An 18250-nucleotide genomic window follows, 5' to 3' on the forward strand; every position below is an offset into this window, starting at 1 on the left:
TAACCATAAAGAAATAGCCGAACTTCTTATTTCACATGGTGCAAATATCAATGAAAAAGATAATGATGGACAAACCGCTCTTCATCATGCAGTAATTAAAAACCATAAAGAAACAGTCGAGTTTCTTATTTCACTTGGTGCAAATATCAATGAAAAAAATGATTATAGACAAACCGCTCTTCAACTTGCAGTAATTAAAAACCATAAAGAAACAGTCGAGTTTCTTATTTCACTTGGTGCAAATATCAATCAAAAAACAATTTATGATAGAAAAAACGTTCTTCATATTGCAGCACAAAATGGTAGTGCAGAAACAGCCGAACTTCTTATTTCACATGGTGTAAATGTCAATGAAGGTGACAAATATGGAAGAACCGCTCTTCGTTTCGCAGCAGAATATAACCATAAAAAACAGTTGAAGTTCTTATTTCACATGGTGCAAATATCAATGAAAAAAATAAATATGGAGAATCCGCTCTTCATATCGCAGAACATTATAACCATAAAGAAACAGCTGAATTTCTTATTTCACATGGTGCAAAAATTTAGCGATTTTAAAAAAGATAGGATTTAATTACCAAACATAAAGATAATATAAGATACAGACTAAACTTATACAAAATCTAACTCAATCATACTTAATTGCGTCATGAGGATAAGGAATCTTCATTTCACCAAGGCGTTTTTCAGCATATTCTTTGAGTTCTGTTAGCGCTGATGAAGATAATGCATGAATATCAACGCTGTAGTTGTTATTTGTGGGGGCAGCCTCAGGATTGTGGCGTTTAATGATTGCTGATATTCGCTTTGCATCCTGGTTTGCCGTAAGGAATGTTGTAGCTGATATTAAGTTACAGAGATCAATATCGTCAAAATCATTTGGTTCGGAATCTGAAACTTGTTCTGTAATGACGGCGTAGGCAGAAAGTTGGTCAGGGGGCTGATCCAGTAAATCGTCGAGTTTATCCTTTAATGAGGCAGCTAATTTTGTCCATTTTCGTAGTTTATAGCATTTTACGTATTTTAATTCTTTTTTAAAGTTCTTTTTGAGTTCGGCAGCAAGGAGCAGAACGACTCCACCCTTTTGGTTAACTTTTTCTGCATTTGACCAAATATATCGCATTTCATTGATCCAAGACTGAACGTTTGAGTATTTATCATTAATTAAGTTCTCACGAATCTTAGACAGATCTGTAGGATGTTTAACTATCTCGTAATAATTCTCACACCCGTCTTCTTCTGGATTTACAGGCTTTGCGAAGATAGAAGCGATAGGATGAGACATGAGATTATCCATTGCTTTAATGCATCGCTGTTTCAGGTCTGGAGAAAAACTCATTTTTTTTTCCTAAATTTATCGTTCTGTCCTCCACGAACAATAAAGTTCAAATTAAAATTTGTTTTTCATATGTTAATTAGCATTGTCATATAAATAACCTTTCAGTCGTTTCGAAATAAACTAATCATTTTTTATTGAATTTGATTGTTCATGTTGAAACACAAAATTCAATATGTACTGGATCTGTACTCAAATATATTTGAATCACTAGCTTACTTTCGAAGATAGACATTTCAAAATATAAGAATGATTTGGTATTATAATCATTTAAACCGAAAATGGTTCCTATTTTGCCACATCTATCAGTTTAAAACGTCTTTATAGACTCATTACTTAATTGGAAAGATCTTTCATAAACAAATAAAACAAAAAGTAAAATTTGATATTGTTCTCTACTCAGAGTAGTGAAGATATGATCTAAGCATGTCTGTATTAGACTTTAAATTAATGGTTATTGTAAATAAAAAAAAATAAAATTTCAAAATGAAGAAAATTTAAATCAAGAACATAAAAATCATTGACGTAGAGATAGATAATTCAAAGCGATATATTAAAAATGTATTGAAGAAAGCCTTAAGCCGAAAAAATCAAATTACGCGAACAAGGACTTAGGGAATGTAGAGAATTCTTCGAAATTAAGTCCCTCTGTTGCCTTTCCGAACAAACTTGCTGGTAAAATTGGAACTGCGTTTACGTATTGCGATGCAAATTTCAAAGGAACTTGTTCAAAGAAATTAGCGTCATTTACCTCTATGATTGTTGGTGTTGGATGACTTGGTAAGCTGTATGACTGTATACGCTTCTCGAGTTCCCTTGAATTAACGCATCTGTCCTTTCCCTGCTTATAAATCTCCAACGCCATCTGTGGTCTTGAATCTAGGACCAATCCGAGGTTGAGCCATGCTTCTTCGAAGTTCGGGTCTAAGTAGATTGACCTACTAAAGGCGATTTCGGCATCTTTCTCTTGTCCGTTCCGGTAGTAGAGGCATCCGAGTGCGCACCAGAAATAGGAGTTCTCACTCCAGTAAGGAATGCAACTTCTGTAGCTCTGGTATGCTTTTTCTGTATCATTCTCTTTCATTGCGATTCTGGCGCTTAGAATTGTAAGATTCGGGTGGTCGCGGTGCTCGTTGATAATTTTCTGTATTTCGTCGTTTGGCATTGTATTGTTTTTGTTGAGATATAAAAACCAAACATATTGTTCAACGGCTTCAATGGAATTTGGATAGTGCTGGTAGAGAGTCTGATATATCTGGAACGCGGAATTGTTATCACGCTTGAGACTGAGCGTGTAGGCGCGTTGGAATTGAATATCTGCATCACTTAGACCGTTAGGAGGATTATGAAGCGAGATATCGAAGAATTCTAATGCTTTGTCATATTCTCCCTTCGATCGGAGTAGAATGGCAAATCGAAAGACCAAATCTGGATAATAAATAAATTTTTCTTTCTCCGCCAGAACTTGTGTGAAGCAGCTTTGTGCGTGATCTTTGTAGTTATAGTGATTATACACAATTCCATAAGCGTAGAGGAAAAATATGTCGTTATTATTCGGATTTAATCTTATTGCTCTTGCGTAAGCTGAAAAAGCATTCGGAAAGTCTCCGATAACAAGATATCCGTGTCCTAGTGTCATCCACAGGTTTGGATCTGCATCGGTTTTTGAGATTTGAATCATAATTTGCTCAATTATCGAATAAATTGCTTGAACAAGAGGTGCAAAATTAGGAAATAGTTGTAGCATTTTTTCACTGGTCGGATTAAGCGTAAATACTCTCTTTGCCGCGATAGAGCTTTCTCTGTAAGAGTGCATCTCGTGGGCGACTTGCGCCGCGGCTGTGAAGCCTTTGGCGATGGACTCGGTCGCGAGCCGGAGGAAGTTGTTGACTTCGTTATGACTCGTTTGAGATGACATTGATCGAGTTGTCACATTTTCTTCCTCAAATTTACATTCTATCGTTTTGACAGTTATTTTTGAATGAAAAGGCGCCCATTTATCATTAGAATTTTTGTATCTAAGCAAATCAAATATACCTGGAATCTATCAATATTTCGTAATAATATCTTTTTTTGAATAGTCTTTTTTTTATTGGTATTCAAAAAAAGATCTCTCAACCGCCAAAATGGATCTTTCAAAATTTGGATCAATTCATTGATCTATTATTGTATATTAGCGATTTTACATTAAAAAAATGGTTGTTGTCAATTTCTGGGTAAGATTTTTTGTTCGGCTTCGAACGTAAAAGGACATTTATACGTTCGTGTGTTTTATTCATTTCTACTTAATCAAAAAATTTAAAAAAATGAAAATAAGATAAATAGGCAAAAATTATTTAGAAGATTTCTTTTGCTTCTTAATAATGACAACAGTACCGAATATAATAATGAGAAGAATAACTGCAATCATATACCAATAGAAACACTTGCTCTTTTGATGTGTTTCGGCCTTTTCCAGGGTTTTATTGCCCTGTTGAATTTGTTCGTGGGCCTCAACAATCGTATTATCAATTCTATCAAGCATTGTACCTTGTTGAATAATTAAAGTGCCAAGATCGGCAAAAAGTTCATTAAGCTGGTTCATACTTTGAATCATTTGTGTTAATTCTTGGTTACGCTGTCTGAGCATTAAATCATTAGCAACAATTTGAGAAGTTTGTTCGCCAGTTAATCCTGGATCGAAATCATCAAGGCCAATTTCATCATCATTAGCATCTCCTAAATCAAGAACGGCTGCATGAGCTTTTTCGTTCATTCTGCGAATATTTGTAATATATGCGGCTTGCATATCTCTAAATCTAGTTGTAAGATCACGTAGTCTAGCGACAAAGCCCATCTTCATATTTTCTTGAATTTGGGCTTGTGTAGAGTTAACATGATTTGATCCTTCACGAATTTGATCGCGTAACTGAGTAATTTGAGTAGAAATTGATCTTGTTTTGGCTTCAATAGCGGCATCTTGAGATTTATTATCGGAAAAGTTTGCTTTAACACGCTGTTTATGCATATCTGCCAATGTCTTCATCTCACTTTGAATGTTTTGGAACTGTGCTTCGATATTACTTGCTGTGTTAATAACAGTAGAGTCTCCACGTCCTTTGGCATCATTCATTGGCGTAGCACTAATTAATCCAGTTGAAACATCATTTGTTGGACCGGAACCAAAGTTCATAGAGCCTCTAAAGTTACGGAATTGAGTTGTCTTATCTCTAATAAAGCCGATTTGTATATCTTTAGTTGACATCCTTTTTTAATTCAGCGGTTATTTTTTCAAAAAATTTTTATCGTTAAAATTTATAGATTCTCATTCATATAATAATAAAGAAATACATTCAGTGACTTTTAAGGAACTTTTTATATATAAAAAAAAGGATAGCACCTCTCTCCTTCCCAAAATGTCTACAATAGAGGCAAGTGTGCATTACATTGATATCATCATTAATTTTATGTCATGAAATTTTGTTTTGCATGGAATGATTTAGTTCTTTTCCATAATGTTGAAATTAATACTCCAAACTGTGAACTTTCTATTACTTATTATTATGTATCCTATGATTTGCATAGTGACAAATATTGTATATGGGTATTCTAATGAAGAAATTAATTGGATAATATAGATTCTAAATATCAGAACATTAAACTAATTATAAATAAGCATGATATTAACATTTATGTTTAGAAAAAGCTCATAATTGTCTATATATGTCGGTATGCTTCACATTATTAAATAGTGACTGAAATATTTAGCAAATTTGTCTGGACTGTTTCAGAGAATTGAACTCAGGCTCAATTCTCTGAAATAGTCCGAAGAGATATGAAAGTCTGCCATAGCTATCAATAATTAGCTCGATTTTATGAGAACCTTAAAATCGAGCATTGAAAAGTCTAGGCAGACTTAAAAATATAGAATTGGCTAAGTGAAACTGCTGCAGATGTTTATGATTAAGAAGTTCAGTCGCCTTAGAGGTTTTAATATTCAATGAATTTTAAGGTTACTAAATTGTATTTCAAAAATTTTACGCAATCCAAACAATGTATCACAGATGATGCAACTGTTTGCATTTTGCGATTTCAAACATTTTTTAATACTTAACAATTACTTAAGAAAATTCTATGACTTTTCAAAATCATGTCATACAGTTCATTAAAGATATTTGAGTGCATATTAATTAATACTTATGCAATTTAAACACATTGAATAACTGTCAATTATGTGGTTTTAATTATAAGAGTATGAGTTTTGAATTTAATTTCAAATAGCAAAAAAGTAAATTTCTGTATTAATAGGACCTTATTACGTATGTCATAAGCTACAAAACAATTGTAAATGATATGATCCCACTTTTATAAGTTGTGATACTATTAAAATATATTTAAAATTCACTTTTTAATCGTCCTTCTTCTCAAAAATTAACTACCCAGATTTTCCTTACTTTTACCACCCCTCTAAAGCTGGGGACACCGCCTATCGTTGGGAGTAGCTATTAAATAGAACCACCAAGGGTATTTTTTGGACTGCCGGTGTAGGGTAATCGAAACATATGACATATTGATTCAGTATGCCAAGGTTTGATTCTCATTTACCCATTTTTTTCTTTTTTGGATCATGAATTTTTTTTTGGGTCACTATAAGATTTGTTTCATGTTCTAAATCTGCTGCATATGTAATCTATTTTTATTTACCTATTTTTTAAAAATCTATTGGATTGCCAAATTTGAATATATTTAAAATCATAAAAATCCAAAAAAACTATAAATATATGTTTTATGCATAGTGCCGATACTCAAATATCAAATTACTTAGATCCATGAATAATATCCGAATTTTTTTTCTTAAAATTAAACTTCAAAACTTCTTGCAATCTTAGTCTTCATCAATTGTAAATTTTTAAAACCATTTTTTAAAATAATTTTGCGTAAATTTTATTCTCATGTTGTTTTAATCGAAAATTGATACATTTTCAAAAAAATAATATTGACTTATGAAATTCATTTTTAAGGTGAAATAGTATTGTTTTTATTAAAGTATATGAATAATATATAAAAAATTAATGAATAATATAAGCAGATTTTTAGTTTACAAAACAAATATGAGCAATGCAATTTCAAACTTTTGCTGGCAATTTCGATATTGCTCAAGTTTGTAGTATTTGTGATACCTATAACATCGGCTTAATCAAAATTCGATTTTTCTTATGAGTTATTGAGAAAATTTGATTGCAATGAGAAGGATTTCGACGTTTTTGATAAACTAAGAGCTGAGCTTTAGGGGTTCAGTTCATTTATGGCTGTAGTTTGATGCGTAGATCTCTTTTTTATTGTAAATTCTTTCAGCATGGAGATCGAGAATGAATCTTTTGAGAACTTTATGAGTTTTTACACCCGTAAAGAGGTCCTTCGAGGAAAGATAGTCCAGACTACATGAAGATGTGGGTTAACCAAAAAAATCCGATGGTTTCCCCATATTCATGTAGATCTTCGAAAAAATGAGCACCAAAAAAGCCAAAAAAATAGGCTTTTTATTGGATTTGTACACTAGATCAATAACCTATTTAGGATCTGACACTCTTTTTAGCCAGAGATATGAGGTCCTTTCTAGGAAAACGATCTATTCATCCATAAAAAAAATGAATTATCGTTTTCCCCAGAAATTACATGGGGAGTGGTAAAAGTAAGGAAAATCTGGGTAATATATTTTGAATAGTTATTTTTGAGAGCTCTGATTTTAGGGTAAAAATTAAGTAAATAATATAATGTAATGCTATAATTCATGATATAGATTTCAGTTACTAGAACTCATTCAATTTTTCAATCCTCCTTTTATTTCAATTTATCCTATAAATTTGATATTTATCAAAAATGGCGTTTTTCCTGGTTTTATGCTTTTCTCAATTAACATTTCAGTTTAAATATACTAATATAAAGCAAGATACATTAACAGTTCCTGATGAAACAATAGATTCAACAACATTTAATAATGTTTCATTGAGAAGGCTTACATTGGAAAAAGCAAGATCAATTTCAACACTTTCTGGACTTAATACTGTTAAAATTATTGATCTTCCTTCAACATTAACGTCAATTAGTACAAATGGATTTGAATCACTTACAGATCTCGAATTTGTTATGCCAAATCGAAGCGATAACATTTTTATCAAAGATAATATGCTAATAATGGGCGAATTCGGTGATTTTACCATTATCAGATATTTTGGAAAGCGCGATCTTCTTCAAATCAATTTTTCATGTAAAATTGTAAATTATGCATTTGATATTCATGATTTTTATGTAAATAGACTAGACTTGGGAAGTATTTCCAGATCTGATTTGTATATTTACTTGGGAATGCAACCAATTATATTCCCATCAGTATTAACTTATAATTATGAATTAGTACGTAAAAACAAACCGAATTGTACAAGACTATACATTTCACCCAATGGTTTTTACATAGACTATTTCCATCTATTCAACGCATCTGAACTTTTTATTTTTTCTCCTAATAAAGCAATAAGTAGATTCGATTTGGAACCAATAGAGGACATGTATTATGAAAAAATAGCTGAAAAACCTGACACTCTGGGTTTCACTGATAATATAACAAGTATTACTGGAAAGTTGACTAAGTTACCGTTTATAAAGCATGTTATTTTTGAAGGAAATACTTCTATTTCTTTCAATATAGATTTTTTTGATACATCAAGTGTCGAAACAATTAGCTTTACAAATAGAACCTATGATTTTAATGAGTCATTCCTCGCTTATGTAAATCAACCTGTACAAGTTGAGTTGCAATCTTTTTAACGACTTTTCCACCTAGACTTTACGAACAGGCAATGTCACCTTCATCTCTGACACTTGGATCTAATATAGATACAATTGGAACAAAAGCATTCTATAATTGTGCTACTCTTGAATCTGTTTCTTTACCTTCCACAGTAAAAACTATACAACTAATGGCATTTGCTGGTTGCAAAAATCTAAAAACTATTAATTTAAATTCTGTTAAAACTATTGAATATTTTGGATTTGCCAGATGTTTGTCATTGAAAAGTATTTCCTTGCAAAATTGCCTTCACTTGGGAATGATTCTTTCTATAAATGCTGGAATATTACAAGTGTATCACTTAATTTGCCTAATGCAGAAATCGGAATAAGGATTTTTGAAGGATGCAGAGGTTTAGTTAGTGCTTCATTTGTAAATGGATTCAAGTCGATAACTAAAGACATGTTTATGGACTGTATAAAATTAAAATCAATTTCATTACCTGATTCGATATCAAATCTTTCATTCAGATGTCTTCACAATACAGCCTTAGAATCATTCAAAATTCCGAACTCAGTAAGAAGTATTGGATTTTTTGGTGTGATTCCTACTTTGAAAAGAATATATATAGGATCACCTTCACAACTTGTAGAAATACAATATAATACATTTGGTTGGTTGAATTGCCAAGGTCAGGCTGAACTAACATTCCCGAATATTGAGTATATTGGTTTGGCAAGTAACAACAATTTTGTAGTTTATAATAACTATCTCTATACAAAAGATTACAAAACATTAATTGTCTGTCTCCCTGAAAACCAAAATGACACAACAAACTTCTCTCCAAAAACAGAAATAATTCAATCATTTGCCTTCTTCAACAAACATAATTTAAAAAAAATTAATTTTCAATAACACCCAAGTAACAAATATTTCATGGTGCTCATTTTCGAATTTATCCTTGCTATCAAGTGTAACTTTACCAGTAGATGTTTGGGTTTATTTTGATTCATTTGTTAATTGCAGCAAAATTGTTCAAGTTTGCTATAGTAATAGAAATTCATCATATTTTAATATTTTGAAGTATTCTGGAGTATCAAATTCATCAATTGGATATAATTGCAAGATTGTAAGAAAGAAAACATTTGATGTCCATGATCGCTCAATGGATCAATTTGAGATAATGTTAGCTGTTTTTTGTTGTATGTAATTGTTTAAAAAAAACTATTTACTGTTTCATGCGAATAAAATTTGTATATTGCTGAAAAAATATTTTAATTAGGCGTCACACTATCTATTTTCACGAGGATATTCGAAACTTCGGAGCTCAAAGAATTCAATATGAATGCGCGAGTCCAGCTCTAGCAACAAACAACAATTTCAATAAAGTTAATTTCGTATATTTATTAGAAATGATTTCGCAATATTAACTAATTCAAGGTGTGCAACACAATGTAAAATTATTGGACATATCCATGAGAGCTTGATGAAAAAAAATATTACAATATCTCAGGTAATCCAAATGTCATTGGCTATATTTGCCACCATATTTAGAGAGATATGAAAATATCACAAAGATTGATGAATACTGTAAGAGTGGAACTGTTAAAACACAATTGATTCTTTCTTCATCTATTTATTCAAACAATGCTTTTTGTAATATCAAAAATTGATATTTAAATGTACGATAATGAATTAACTTTATTATCACATTAACATTGATGAAATAGAATCTGACTTTGCAGATTTTGAAAATGGAGATTGATGATTTTCAGTACGAGATTTTGAGAAGGACAATTTCAAAATTAATATAGTGTCAAGGGTGTCTTCAACGTGCAATTTTCCTTCAGACACCGGAAAATTCTTATTTCTATCTGGCTTACCACTATATACAAACCAAATTTCATCTTTAAAAGTGTTAATTCAACAATTTTTATTTTATTTTGATCAACTTCATGATAGATACTGAAAGAACTTACTTACTTTCTTCTAAATAAAACTAATAGTACCCAAGTTAATGTTTCATACATTAATGAATCATTCATATTCCAATATCCCTGTAAATCCAATACAATTTGTGAACCATATGTCATTAATCTCAAAAGAGGCAAGTTTAGAATTGAGCTTTGGGGTGCATCAGGCGGAAATGGCCGATTTGGAAATCAAAGAAAAATGCAGCCTAACTCAGGAGGAAATGGCTCATATGTTTCTGGTGAAATCCTTCTGACCAATCCTTCTACATTCTGCTTGTACTTAGGTGCTAAAGGCGAAGATCAGACAAAATTTAATGATTATACCCATCAAACTCTCGGGGGTTGGAACTTCGGGGGAAATGGCGGGATTGACAAGAGCGATATCAATGAACCAGATTTTTCTTACCCTCCTGAAAGCGGCGCTGGAGGAGGAGGTGCTGTAGACCTTCGATTAGAGTACGTAGACATCAATTCTCCACCCCTTGATAATATATCTTTAGAAATTTCTTTGAAGAGTCGTATTATTGTGGCCGGTTCTGGGGGCGGTGCTGTTTCGAATGATAATAAATTTGGTATGCCTGGTGGCTCCATTAGCGCTGTGAATAATGGGATGTATATCTTTGGAGGCACACAAACAAAAGGAGAATTAGGAAAAGGAATGGATGCTGTTGACACTGATGGTAATCAGGGAGGTTCAGGTGGTTGTGGGAGCGGATATCGAGGTTGTTACAATACATTATCAAATAGTATTCGAGGCAATAATATATTTGAGTTTGGTGGGTCAGGTGGAAGCTCATATATTAGTGGACATCCTGGCTGTATAAGCCCTCAGTATCCATCAACTACTATTGCTAATGAAACGACTCCTTTTCACGAATCTAAACTATATTTCACGAAAACAAATATGAAAGCTGGTAATGAATATATGCCAGATCCATTAAGCGATGGATATATTTTGGGACATATTGGCCATGGTGTTTGTCGTATCACTTTTTTATTCAGTCCATTTTGCCAGACCAATGCTTATTGTTTATTGCATGATTTCTCGTTTTTATTACATTTAGTTTTTGTTTGTTTGGATTCAGAATAAAATATCATGATTTTGAGTAAAATATGTAGTTTATTAGGTTAGTTTCCAGTGAAATAGTTCATATCATAAACTCATTTTCATTTTATATTTCTCAAAACTTTACTTCATCACAGGAAATTGAGATACCCTCACTTAAAAAATGAATTGCAGATGGTGCTTGTTAGTATGGGTACAAGAAAATTATATTTGAACAATAATTTCATTCATCCGAAGTCTTTGGAACGAAAAATATACTTAGAAATATATGTGAAAATTATGTGCATGTTTATTTTCATTTTAAAATATTTGACAAAATTTAGCAAAAAAAAATTTATCAAATGTCTGAATTTTACCTTTCAGCGAAAGGTCTTTTAAATTGCGCAAATTCCAACCTGCAAAATGACTTTGTATTCATAGTTGGATCAAAGGAGTATCCTTGTAACTCATTACTTGCAGATTTTATTTCATCCAAAGCGGCCGAACTTCACATTCAAAATCCACACGCAGAATCTTTAACTATAGATGTCAGTGATCCATATGATGTCTTTTCTGTTGTAATGCAATTGATGAATGGCGAAGAAATCGATGTTATTCCTTCAAATATTAAATACATTAGACGAATTGCAAAAGCGATCGGAAATCAAGAACTATTACGCGAATTTTCATATTTGTGGCGCAATGAGCAACTTACACTTACAAATTGTGTTCAAATTGCTGAAGAAAAGTACGAAAATAAAGATGATATTACTGCAGAAATAGAATATATAGCAGCTAATTTCTTTCAAATTGCATTTGACCAATTAGATGGAATGGATATTTATTTATTCGAAATGGTATTCACGCATCCAAGTTTAATACTAGAAGATGAAACAAAGACATTTAATTTTGTATTCCAGCAATGTCAGAAGTACGGTTATGAATACGTAACTTTATTTAAGTATATAATTTTCGAAAATACAAAGAAGGAAGATATAAATCTCTTCCTTGAGAAGATACTTAAGAAGTATATATCAGCCGATATCTTTGAAGCCATAAAACATAGACTTTGCCAGCCATTAACTACTGCTTGCCCAACAGATAGCACAAGGTACCATATACCATCAATAACATTATTGTTTGATCCAGAAAAGGATCTTTTCCATGGAATCTTCCATTATTTGATTCATAGATCTGATCAAGACATTTTCAGGACAGGACAAGTCGTTTTGAAGTCAAAAGGAGAAAATTCATCAAATTCCCTTGACTGTATCTTCAATTCTGATAAGCGTACGCCTTACGGAATGTCGGATACAAAGGATAATTATGTTTTGATCGATTTCAAGTCCATGCAAGTTCAGATCACCGGATATTCAATTGCCTCTGGTTCTGGGCCACGATGGAGCCAACCAATTAGCTGGGTCATAGAAGGCAAAAATAACCCAAGGGAAGACGCTTTTTATACTATAATTGATGAAAAGAAACAGAATAGCGATATGGGAGGTAGTGACAAGACTCATTATTGGGATTGCGCGAAATCTAAACCATATCAGTTTATTCGCTGGAGATTAACACAAGGAAATGGTGGAAGCATCAATTTTAGGCAAATGGAATTGTTTGGCATATTACTACATAAACCTATTAAAAAATAAAAATTTTGTTTTATCTGAATTTACAAAAATTTTAAAAATATCACTAATATTTCAATGTTCCAAAACCTAGTTTATGTAATCTTATAACCATATTAGTATTTTGTATTAATGATTCCATCAAAATCCAATGATCCAACTAATGATTTATCAATATCTTCAAATACGAATAAAGATTATAAGAAATTTAAAATGGTAGATCTAAATACGGAAGAAATGCCTCTAGAAACTCAAGAACAAATTTCAAATCTTTTATTCTCAGATAATTTCAATGAACGGGCAGAAGCATTTGATATTTTTGCCAATTACTCTCAAGAACACTATCCAGATGGTGAAATTATTCTAAAAATTCAACAGGCCATTGAAATTCAATTTCAAAATGATGATATCAATGAAAATATACTTGCCAATATTATACGTATCGTAGACTCTCTTGGAAAGTACTTTAATGATAACTTTGATTCATGTCTTTACATTTCAAAAATTTGGGGTCTAATGCCTAACATAGAAATTGCTGATTCGATATCAAAAATACTGTGTACGCACGAGAACGCAGTTGTTTTGATACTTTCAGACGTTCTTTCACCTACAATTTTCAACTTACTTGAATCTGATGATTCTCTTCACCAAACTATAGCAATAAACTTACTTCGATCAATATTCCAGAATTCTAGCATTTCTGAACGCGCAAATCGATATATTCCAAATATTATTGAATTAGCAAAAAATTCATCAAATTGTACAATAATTGCTCAATGTTTTGAACTGTTTCCTGAATTTTTGAACATAGATCCTCAAATTTTCTTATCAGAAATGTTTCATGATTTATTTTTGAATTTTGAAAGCTATAATGAGGCAGATTTTCTTGCAGCCGGTAGATTCATTGCAGAAATTACAGAACACATTGATATATGTCAATTTGTTGAGAATTCAAAAGCAATTCAAATGATTATCGCTGCTCTTAACAATAATGATGAATTAGCGCATTCTGGTGCAATATCATCCATATTTGCAATAATTTCATCATCTTATGATGGAATTGTAATGATATTTAACAGTCCAATTGCAAATTTACTTTTACATCTGAAAGAAAGGACATCCAACCAGATTTGGAAAGCGTCCCTTAGAATATTATGTGTAATATGTGTAACACTTGGTAGCGACGTTGCTTATGACTTCTCCAAAAATGATTTTGCAAATGTTTTGATAGAAAACATAAATTCGTCAATGCCAACTATGTATTTGGAAATGCTAGGTGCTCTTATTAAAATTCTAAACTCATTGCTCGCGCATAATGAAGCAGAAATGATTAAACAAATATTAGAAAATGAAACTCTCTATGAAGAACTTTCATATATCCTAGATGAAAATACTGATCCTAATGTTACTAAATTAGCTGAGTATTTGATTGATTTTATGAATGAAAATCTTAATTCAGAGAATTAAATATTTTATATGTTTTTGTTGTTTATTAGCTTTATAAATGTTATTGTTTGTTAGAACTTTTACTATTTTTATGCTTTATTTCATGTGTTATTGTTTTAGGCGATCAATTTTCAAGACAAAATCTTCATCTGAACTTTTCATAACAAACTATTATTTAATTTGAACAATAATTTTAAACACCAATCAATCTATATCAAAACAAGTAAATTGTAAAATATTGATTTTATTAATATGAATCGATATTGAAATCATCCAAATATTCTGCGATTATAGGATGTGAAAGGATGAAATCTGGTAAGATTTTTGGAATGTTTCCATATCAAAAACCTGTATTTTTGAAAAATGTTCTTAGAGTAGCAGTTCCGATTAAACACATAAAGATTTATTCTATATAACTCTAATTATAATATAAAGTACAAACAAAAACATAAAATTACGGTGTATCATTTGGAAATGGAAGAATCTTTCTTGGAGCCTTAGGAGTTCTTGATTCAACAATGATAGAATTATGAAGCTTGCAAGAAGCGAATCTCTTTCGAGGCTGTGGTAAAAACACTTTTCTTCTACATAAAGGAATTGTCGCTTCAACTTCAATTTCTTTGTAAACGACGTCAGTTTTCTTGAGTTGCTTTACTGGATCTAATATGTTTTGGTAGACCTCGTTATTGACAACTCTTAAGAATCCGGCTGGATTATCAAATTTATCTGCGTAACATGATGAAGAAAAGACAGTTATGAGGGTATCGCTGAAGAATGTTTTGACTCCGGTTGCGATACATTGATGTGCGCGGATGATTCTACGAAGGTTATTATTTTTCAAAAATTCAGCGTTTGCATTTACGCCAAAATTGCATCCGTGACCTCTAGGATTCTTGACAAACTATGCGCTTCCATTGGTAGGATCACTCCACATCAAATCGCCGATTAAGCGATTTTCGTCATATGAAACTATTGGTTTTCTGATTTGGGAGATCTGTTGAACTGTAGCAAGTTGTGGGCTGATGCCGCCATGGACTAACAATGTATTAGTGTTTAAAATTGCAGCTAAAGGCATAAATGAAAAAACTTCGTTGAACATGTCGTAGATTTGTTGATCATATTTTTCTAATACTTGATCCTTGAAGCCATAAATTGAGTTGACATCGGCAAATTCGTGATTACCACGTAAAAGATAGCATTGGTCAGGATAAGCTAATTTTATAGTGAATAATAATGTTATGACTTCAATTGACAAGTCACCACGATCAACATAATCACCAAGGAAGATATAGTTTGTGTATGTTGGAGAGCCGGCAAGTCCAAAGATTCTAAGTAGGTCTCTCAAATTACCATGAATATCACCAACAATTGTGAAGCATCCATTGAGATCTAAAAGTGTACCCTCTGTTTGAAAGATGTAACTCACATTTTTGAGCAATGTGATTAAATCACATTTTTTAAGGAGTGGAATAGCAATTGGCTGAGGGGTGGAATCAAGATCTTTGTTTGGTAAAAATAATGGAACATATGCATCAAGAATACTGCGGGATAGCATCAGTAGAATCTAAGAAAAATTAAAATCAATTCAAAAATGCAATTGAATAGTTTCAAAGTGTTTTATCAAATTTACTTTTGATTGGCAGCGGGATAGAAACTACCAATCTATATATTGCCATCAAATTTTTTCGATGTACTGAAGCAGGGAAAAATGTTATTGATTTCAAAATTGGTCACCATTATTTGAGAATATATAAAATACAGCTAATAAAGATGAAAAAAATTGGATGATATTTTCTAATTTCAAAATTAATTTATCAAAAAATAGGATCAATCAGCTCACACTGAGCAAAATATATCTATATAAAATAGCAATTTTTGAGATAATTGAAATTTTGAATTCGTGCTAATACAGGCCTAAAAAATTTTGCATTAATTGAAATGTTTGGGTGTATTGTATAGTTTCATTTTTACAATGTCTTTCAATTTTATTATATGAAATAAAAAAATTGGTTTATTTATATTAAATATTGATGTTGGATTAAAAAATGAATTGGAATAAAAGCTCACAAAAAAATTGAAAGAAATTTATACTTTTTCAAATTACTTTGCATATCGGATCGAATTACGGAATGTGTATTTTGATTCAAAGCTCTCTCCAAAATGTTCGATCTGAATTATTACGGACTAAAAATACCGAGGAAATTTTGAATATACTGAATATGCAGATATTTACTCCACCATATTTATTCAATGATGTTACTGGTCCCTAAATTACAACCTATATATGGTATGAATTTTTATTTTCCAAAAGTAATAGAATTTTACTAGATGGAACCTGTGACAAATGCTACTAGCTTTGTTTTTTATTGCTGCCATAGAGTTTAAATAAATTCCTTAATGTTTTAAATTATTGCCGTTTCTTCTACAATTTTGAATCAAGTTATCGTAATCATACGGATAAATTATAAAATTAAGCTCAATTGTGAATATTTGTTTCTGGCAATTTAGAGTCTATGGTATTAATCTTATATTAGAAGGTGAATATATCCAACCGATAAAGCAATTTCCAAAACAGAAATATCTGATCAAATTTTTGAGCAGTAAAAGATATTGACATGCAATAACTATAGGTTTGATATGTAGCACAGTGTCTGTAGTGATTCAAAATGTAGAACTCAAAAGATGATATCGCAATTCTAAAAATAGAAAAAACACACTTTACTAATGTTAACTAGTTTGCATATTGCAAGGATTTCGATTTCTGAAATTCATATATTAAACACAACTGAGAATTGAAATTCAATGATGAATTCATAATTTGCATTGAATAAATATAGATCAAAGAAAATGAATGATCAAACGTAATTCCGACTTGGGAATGGTTTCTGACAAGCATATACTGACCATGGTTAAAGTAGAATTCATGAATTTAGTATTCCAAAAAACTAAAAAGTGACAAAAAACGAATTTTTTAAAAAATGTATAGTGCAGTTCCAAAATTAGCAGATATTTATGCAACACCCAAACCAGAACTTCCGGATGATGATTTGACTTTTCTTCGATCTATGATCGAGAAGCCAGAACCACCGCCAGATCCAATTGATTTTAATTTTCTTAAAAATGAATTGGCAAAAAGGCGTCCTGCACCAGTTCCAAAACCGAAAGGAATTGAACTTATTGAGCCACAAACTAAACCTTCAAAACACATCCCAAAATATCTTACAACAGGAAAAACGTCAGCATTCTCAAAACGAACAGAGTCAAGGCCAACTACTACATTTAAAGAAAGAGATGAGCAACCACAACCTCCAAAACCTGAAATTAAAAAAGAATCCGCCACAAATTCGCCACCAAGCAACAACAATCAATCGATAGCTCCACTTGCATTAGAAAATACTGTAGAACATGTTGAGCGAAAAGCTATCAAAAAACCAAAGAAATATTATGGATATAGATATATTGGTGATTTAGACGGAGAAATAGGTGTTTTATCAGCAAAAATAGATGTAGATAAAGAGAAAGATCGAAATATTGCAGAAGATTTTGCAGAACTTCCGTATCTTACAAATACGTATAAAAAACCTGCTCCTCCAGTAGTTAAACAAAAGAGAGTTAAGCCTCGCGATTTATTCTCTATTAGCATTTCGCCAGACTCTAAAGAAGCTGCTAAACAAAGAAATCAATCAAAATTGGAACTTGAACAACAGATTATTAAGTCATTAGACCCGGTTGAAGGTGACACTCAATTGTATTTACAAACCGAAACTGGAAAATTACTTCCTATTGTTGTATCTCGTTTGAAAGATTATTGAATAAATGTTTGTATTATTTTGTATTTTAACTGACCTTACCCATGCATTTCATTTATTGTATTTCAAAATCTATGAAAAATAAAAACAAATCTTGAAAATTTCTATAGCAATTTCCTACAATCTACTACATTTGTGAATATGGATTCACTACGCTAGAATAATAGATGTCATATGAAGATGATAATAGATGCAATTGAATAACAGAGTTTTCTAATTAAACTTTCTATCTCAGATAATAGATTCA

The 18250-nt window shown here is 31.5% G+C and overlaps 9 protein-coding genes across 9 annotated transcripts; 5 read left to right on the forward strand and 4 right to left on the reverse strand.

Moving 5' to 3' along the window:
• Positions 1 to 557: 557 nt before the first annotated feature.
• Positions 558 to 1339, reverse strand: TVAGG3_0888320 (acetylation-dependent protein binding; the record flags this gene model as incomplete). The annotated part of the gene is made up of 1 exon (XM_001310873.2): positions 629 to 1339. The coding sequence occupies one exon, from the start codon at positions 1337 to 1339 to the stop codon at positions 629 to 631; it is 711 nt and encodes a 236-aa protein (XP_001310874.1).
• A 476-nt stretch (positions 1340 to 1815) lies between these two features.
• TVAGG3_0888330 (cellular component assembly) lies at positions 1816 to 3254 on the reverse strand (the record flags this gene model as incomplete). The annotated part of the gene is made up of 1 exon (XM_001310874.1): positions 1932 to 3254. The coding sequence occupies one exon, from the start codon at positions 3252 to 3254 to the stop codon at positions 1932 to 1934; it is 1323 nt and encodes a 440-aa protein (XP_001310875.1).
• A 396-nt stretch (positions 3255 to 3650) lies between these two features.
• TVAGG3_0888340 (syntaxin) lies at positions 3651 to 4580 on the reverse strand (the record flags this gene model as incomplete). The annotated part of the gene is made up of 1 exon (XM_001310875.2): positions 3669 to 4580. The coding sequence occupies one exon, from the start codon at positions 4578 to 4580 to the stop codon at positions 3669 to 3671; it is 912 nt and encodes a 303-aa protein (XP_001310876.1).
• A 3792-nt stretch (positions 4581 to 8372) lies between these two features.
• On the forward strand, positions 8373 to 9017 carry TVAGG3_0888350 (ribonuclease inhibitor domain-containing protein; the record flags this gene model as incomplete). Its single annotated transcript, XM_001310876.1, has 1 exon — positions 8373 to 9017. One exon carries the CDS (start codon positions 8373 to 8375, stop codon positions 9015 to 9017), a length of 645 nt encoding a protein of 214 aa, XP_001310877.1.
• Positions 9018 to 10274: 1257 nt separating this feature from the next.
• Positions 10275 to 11165, forward strand: TVAGG3_0888360 (glycine-rich protein family; the record flags this gene model as incomplete). Its single annotated transcript, XM_001310877.1, has 1 exon — positions 10275 to 11165. One exon carries the CDS (start codon positions 10275 to 10277, stop codon positions 11163 to 11165), a length of 891 nt encoding a protein of 296 aa, XP_001310878.1.
• Positions 11166 to 11467: 302 nt separating this feature from the next.
• Positions 11468 to 12781, forward strand: TVAGG3_0888370 (protein ubiquitination; the record flags this gene model as incomplete). The annotated part of the gene is made up of 1 exon (XM_001310878.1): positions 11483 to 12772. The coding sequence occupies one exon, from the start codon at positions 11483 to 11485 to the stop codon at positions 12770 to 12772; it is 1290 nt and encodes a 429-aa protein (XP_001310879.1).
• A 99-nt stretch (positions 12782 to 12880) lies between these two features.
• Positions 12881 to 14215, forward strand: TVAGG3_0888380 (armadillo (ARM) repeat-containing protein family; the record flags this gene model as incomplete). Its single annotated transcript, XM_001310879.1, has 1 exon — positions 12881 to 14215. The coding sequence occupies one exon, from the start codon at positions 12881 to 12883 to the stop codon at positions 14213 to 14215; it is 1335 nt and encodes a 444-aa protein (XP_001310880.1).
• A 355-nt stretch (positions 14216 to 14570) lies between these two features.
• Positions 14571 to 15769, reverse strand: TVAGG3_0888390 (phosphoprotein phosphatase protein; the record flags this gene model as incomplete). Its single annotated transcript, XM_001310880.1, has 1 exon — positions 15096 to 15749. One exon carries the CDS (start codon positions 15747 to 15749, stop codon positions 15096 to 15098), a length of 654 nt encoding a protein of 217 aa, XP_001310881.1.
• Positions 15770 to 17172: 1403 nt separating this feature from the next.
• On the forward strand, positions 17173 to 18023 carry TVAGG3_0888400 (uncharacterized protein; the record flags this gene model as incomplete). Its single annotated transcript, XM_001310881.1, has 1 exon — positions 17173 to 18006. One exon carries the CDS (start codon positions 17173 to 17175, stop codon positions 18004 to 18006), a length of 834 nt encoding a protein of 277 aa, XP_001310882.1.
• Positions 18024 to 18250: the final 227 nt, after the last annotated feature.

The sequence above is a fragment of the Trichomonas vaginalis genome, chromosome VI, assembly GCF_026262505.1.
Source record: "Trichomonas vaginalis G3 chromosome VI, whole genome shotgun sequence".
In the NCBI taxonomy this organism is placed as follows: Eukaryota; Parabasalia; order Trichomonadida; family Trichomonadidae; genus Trichomonas; species Trichomonas vaginalis.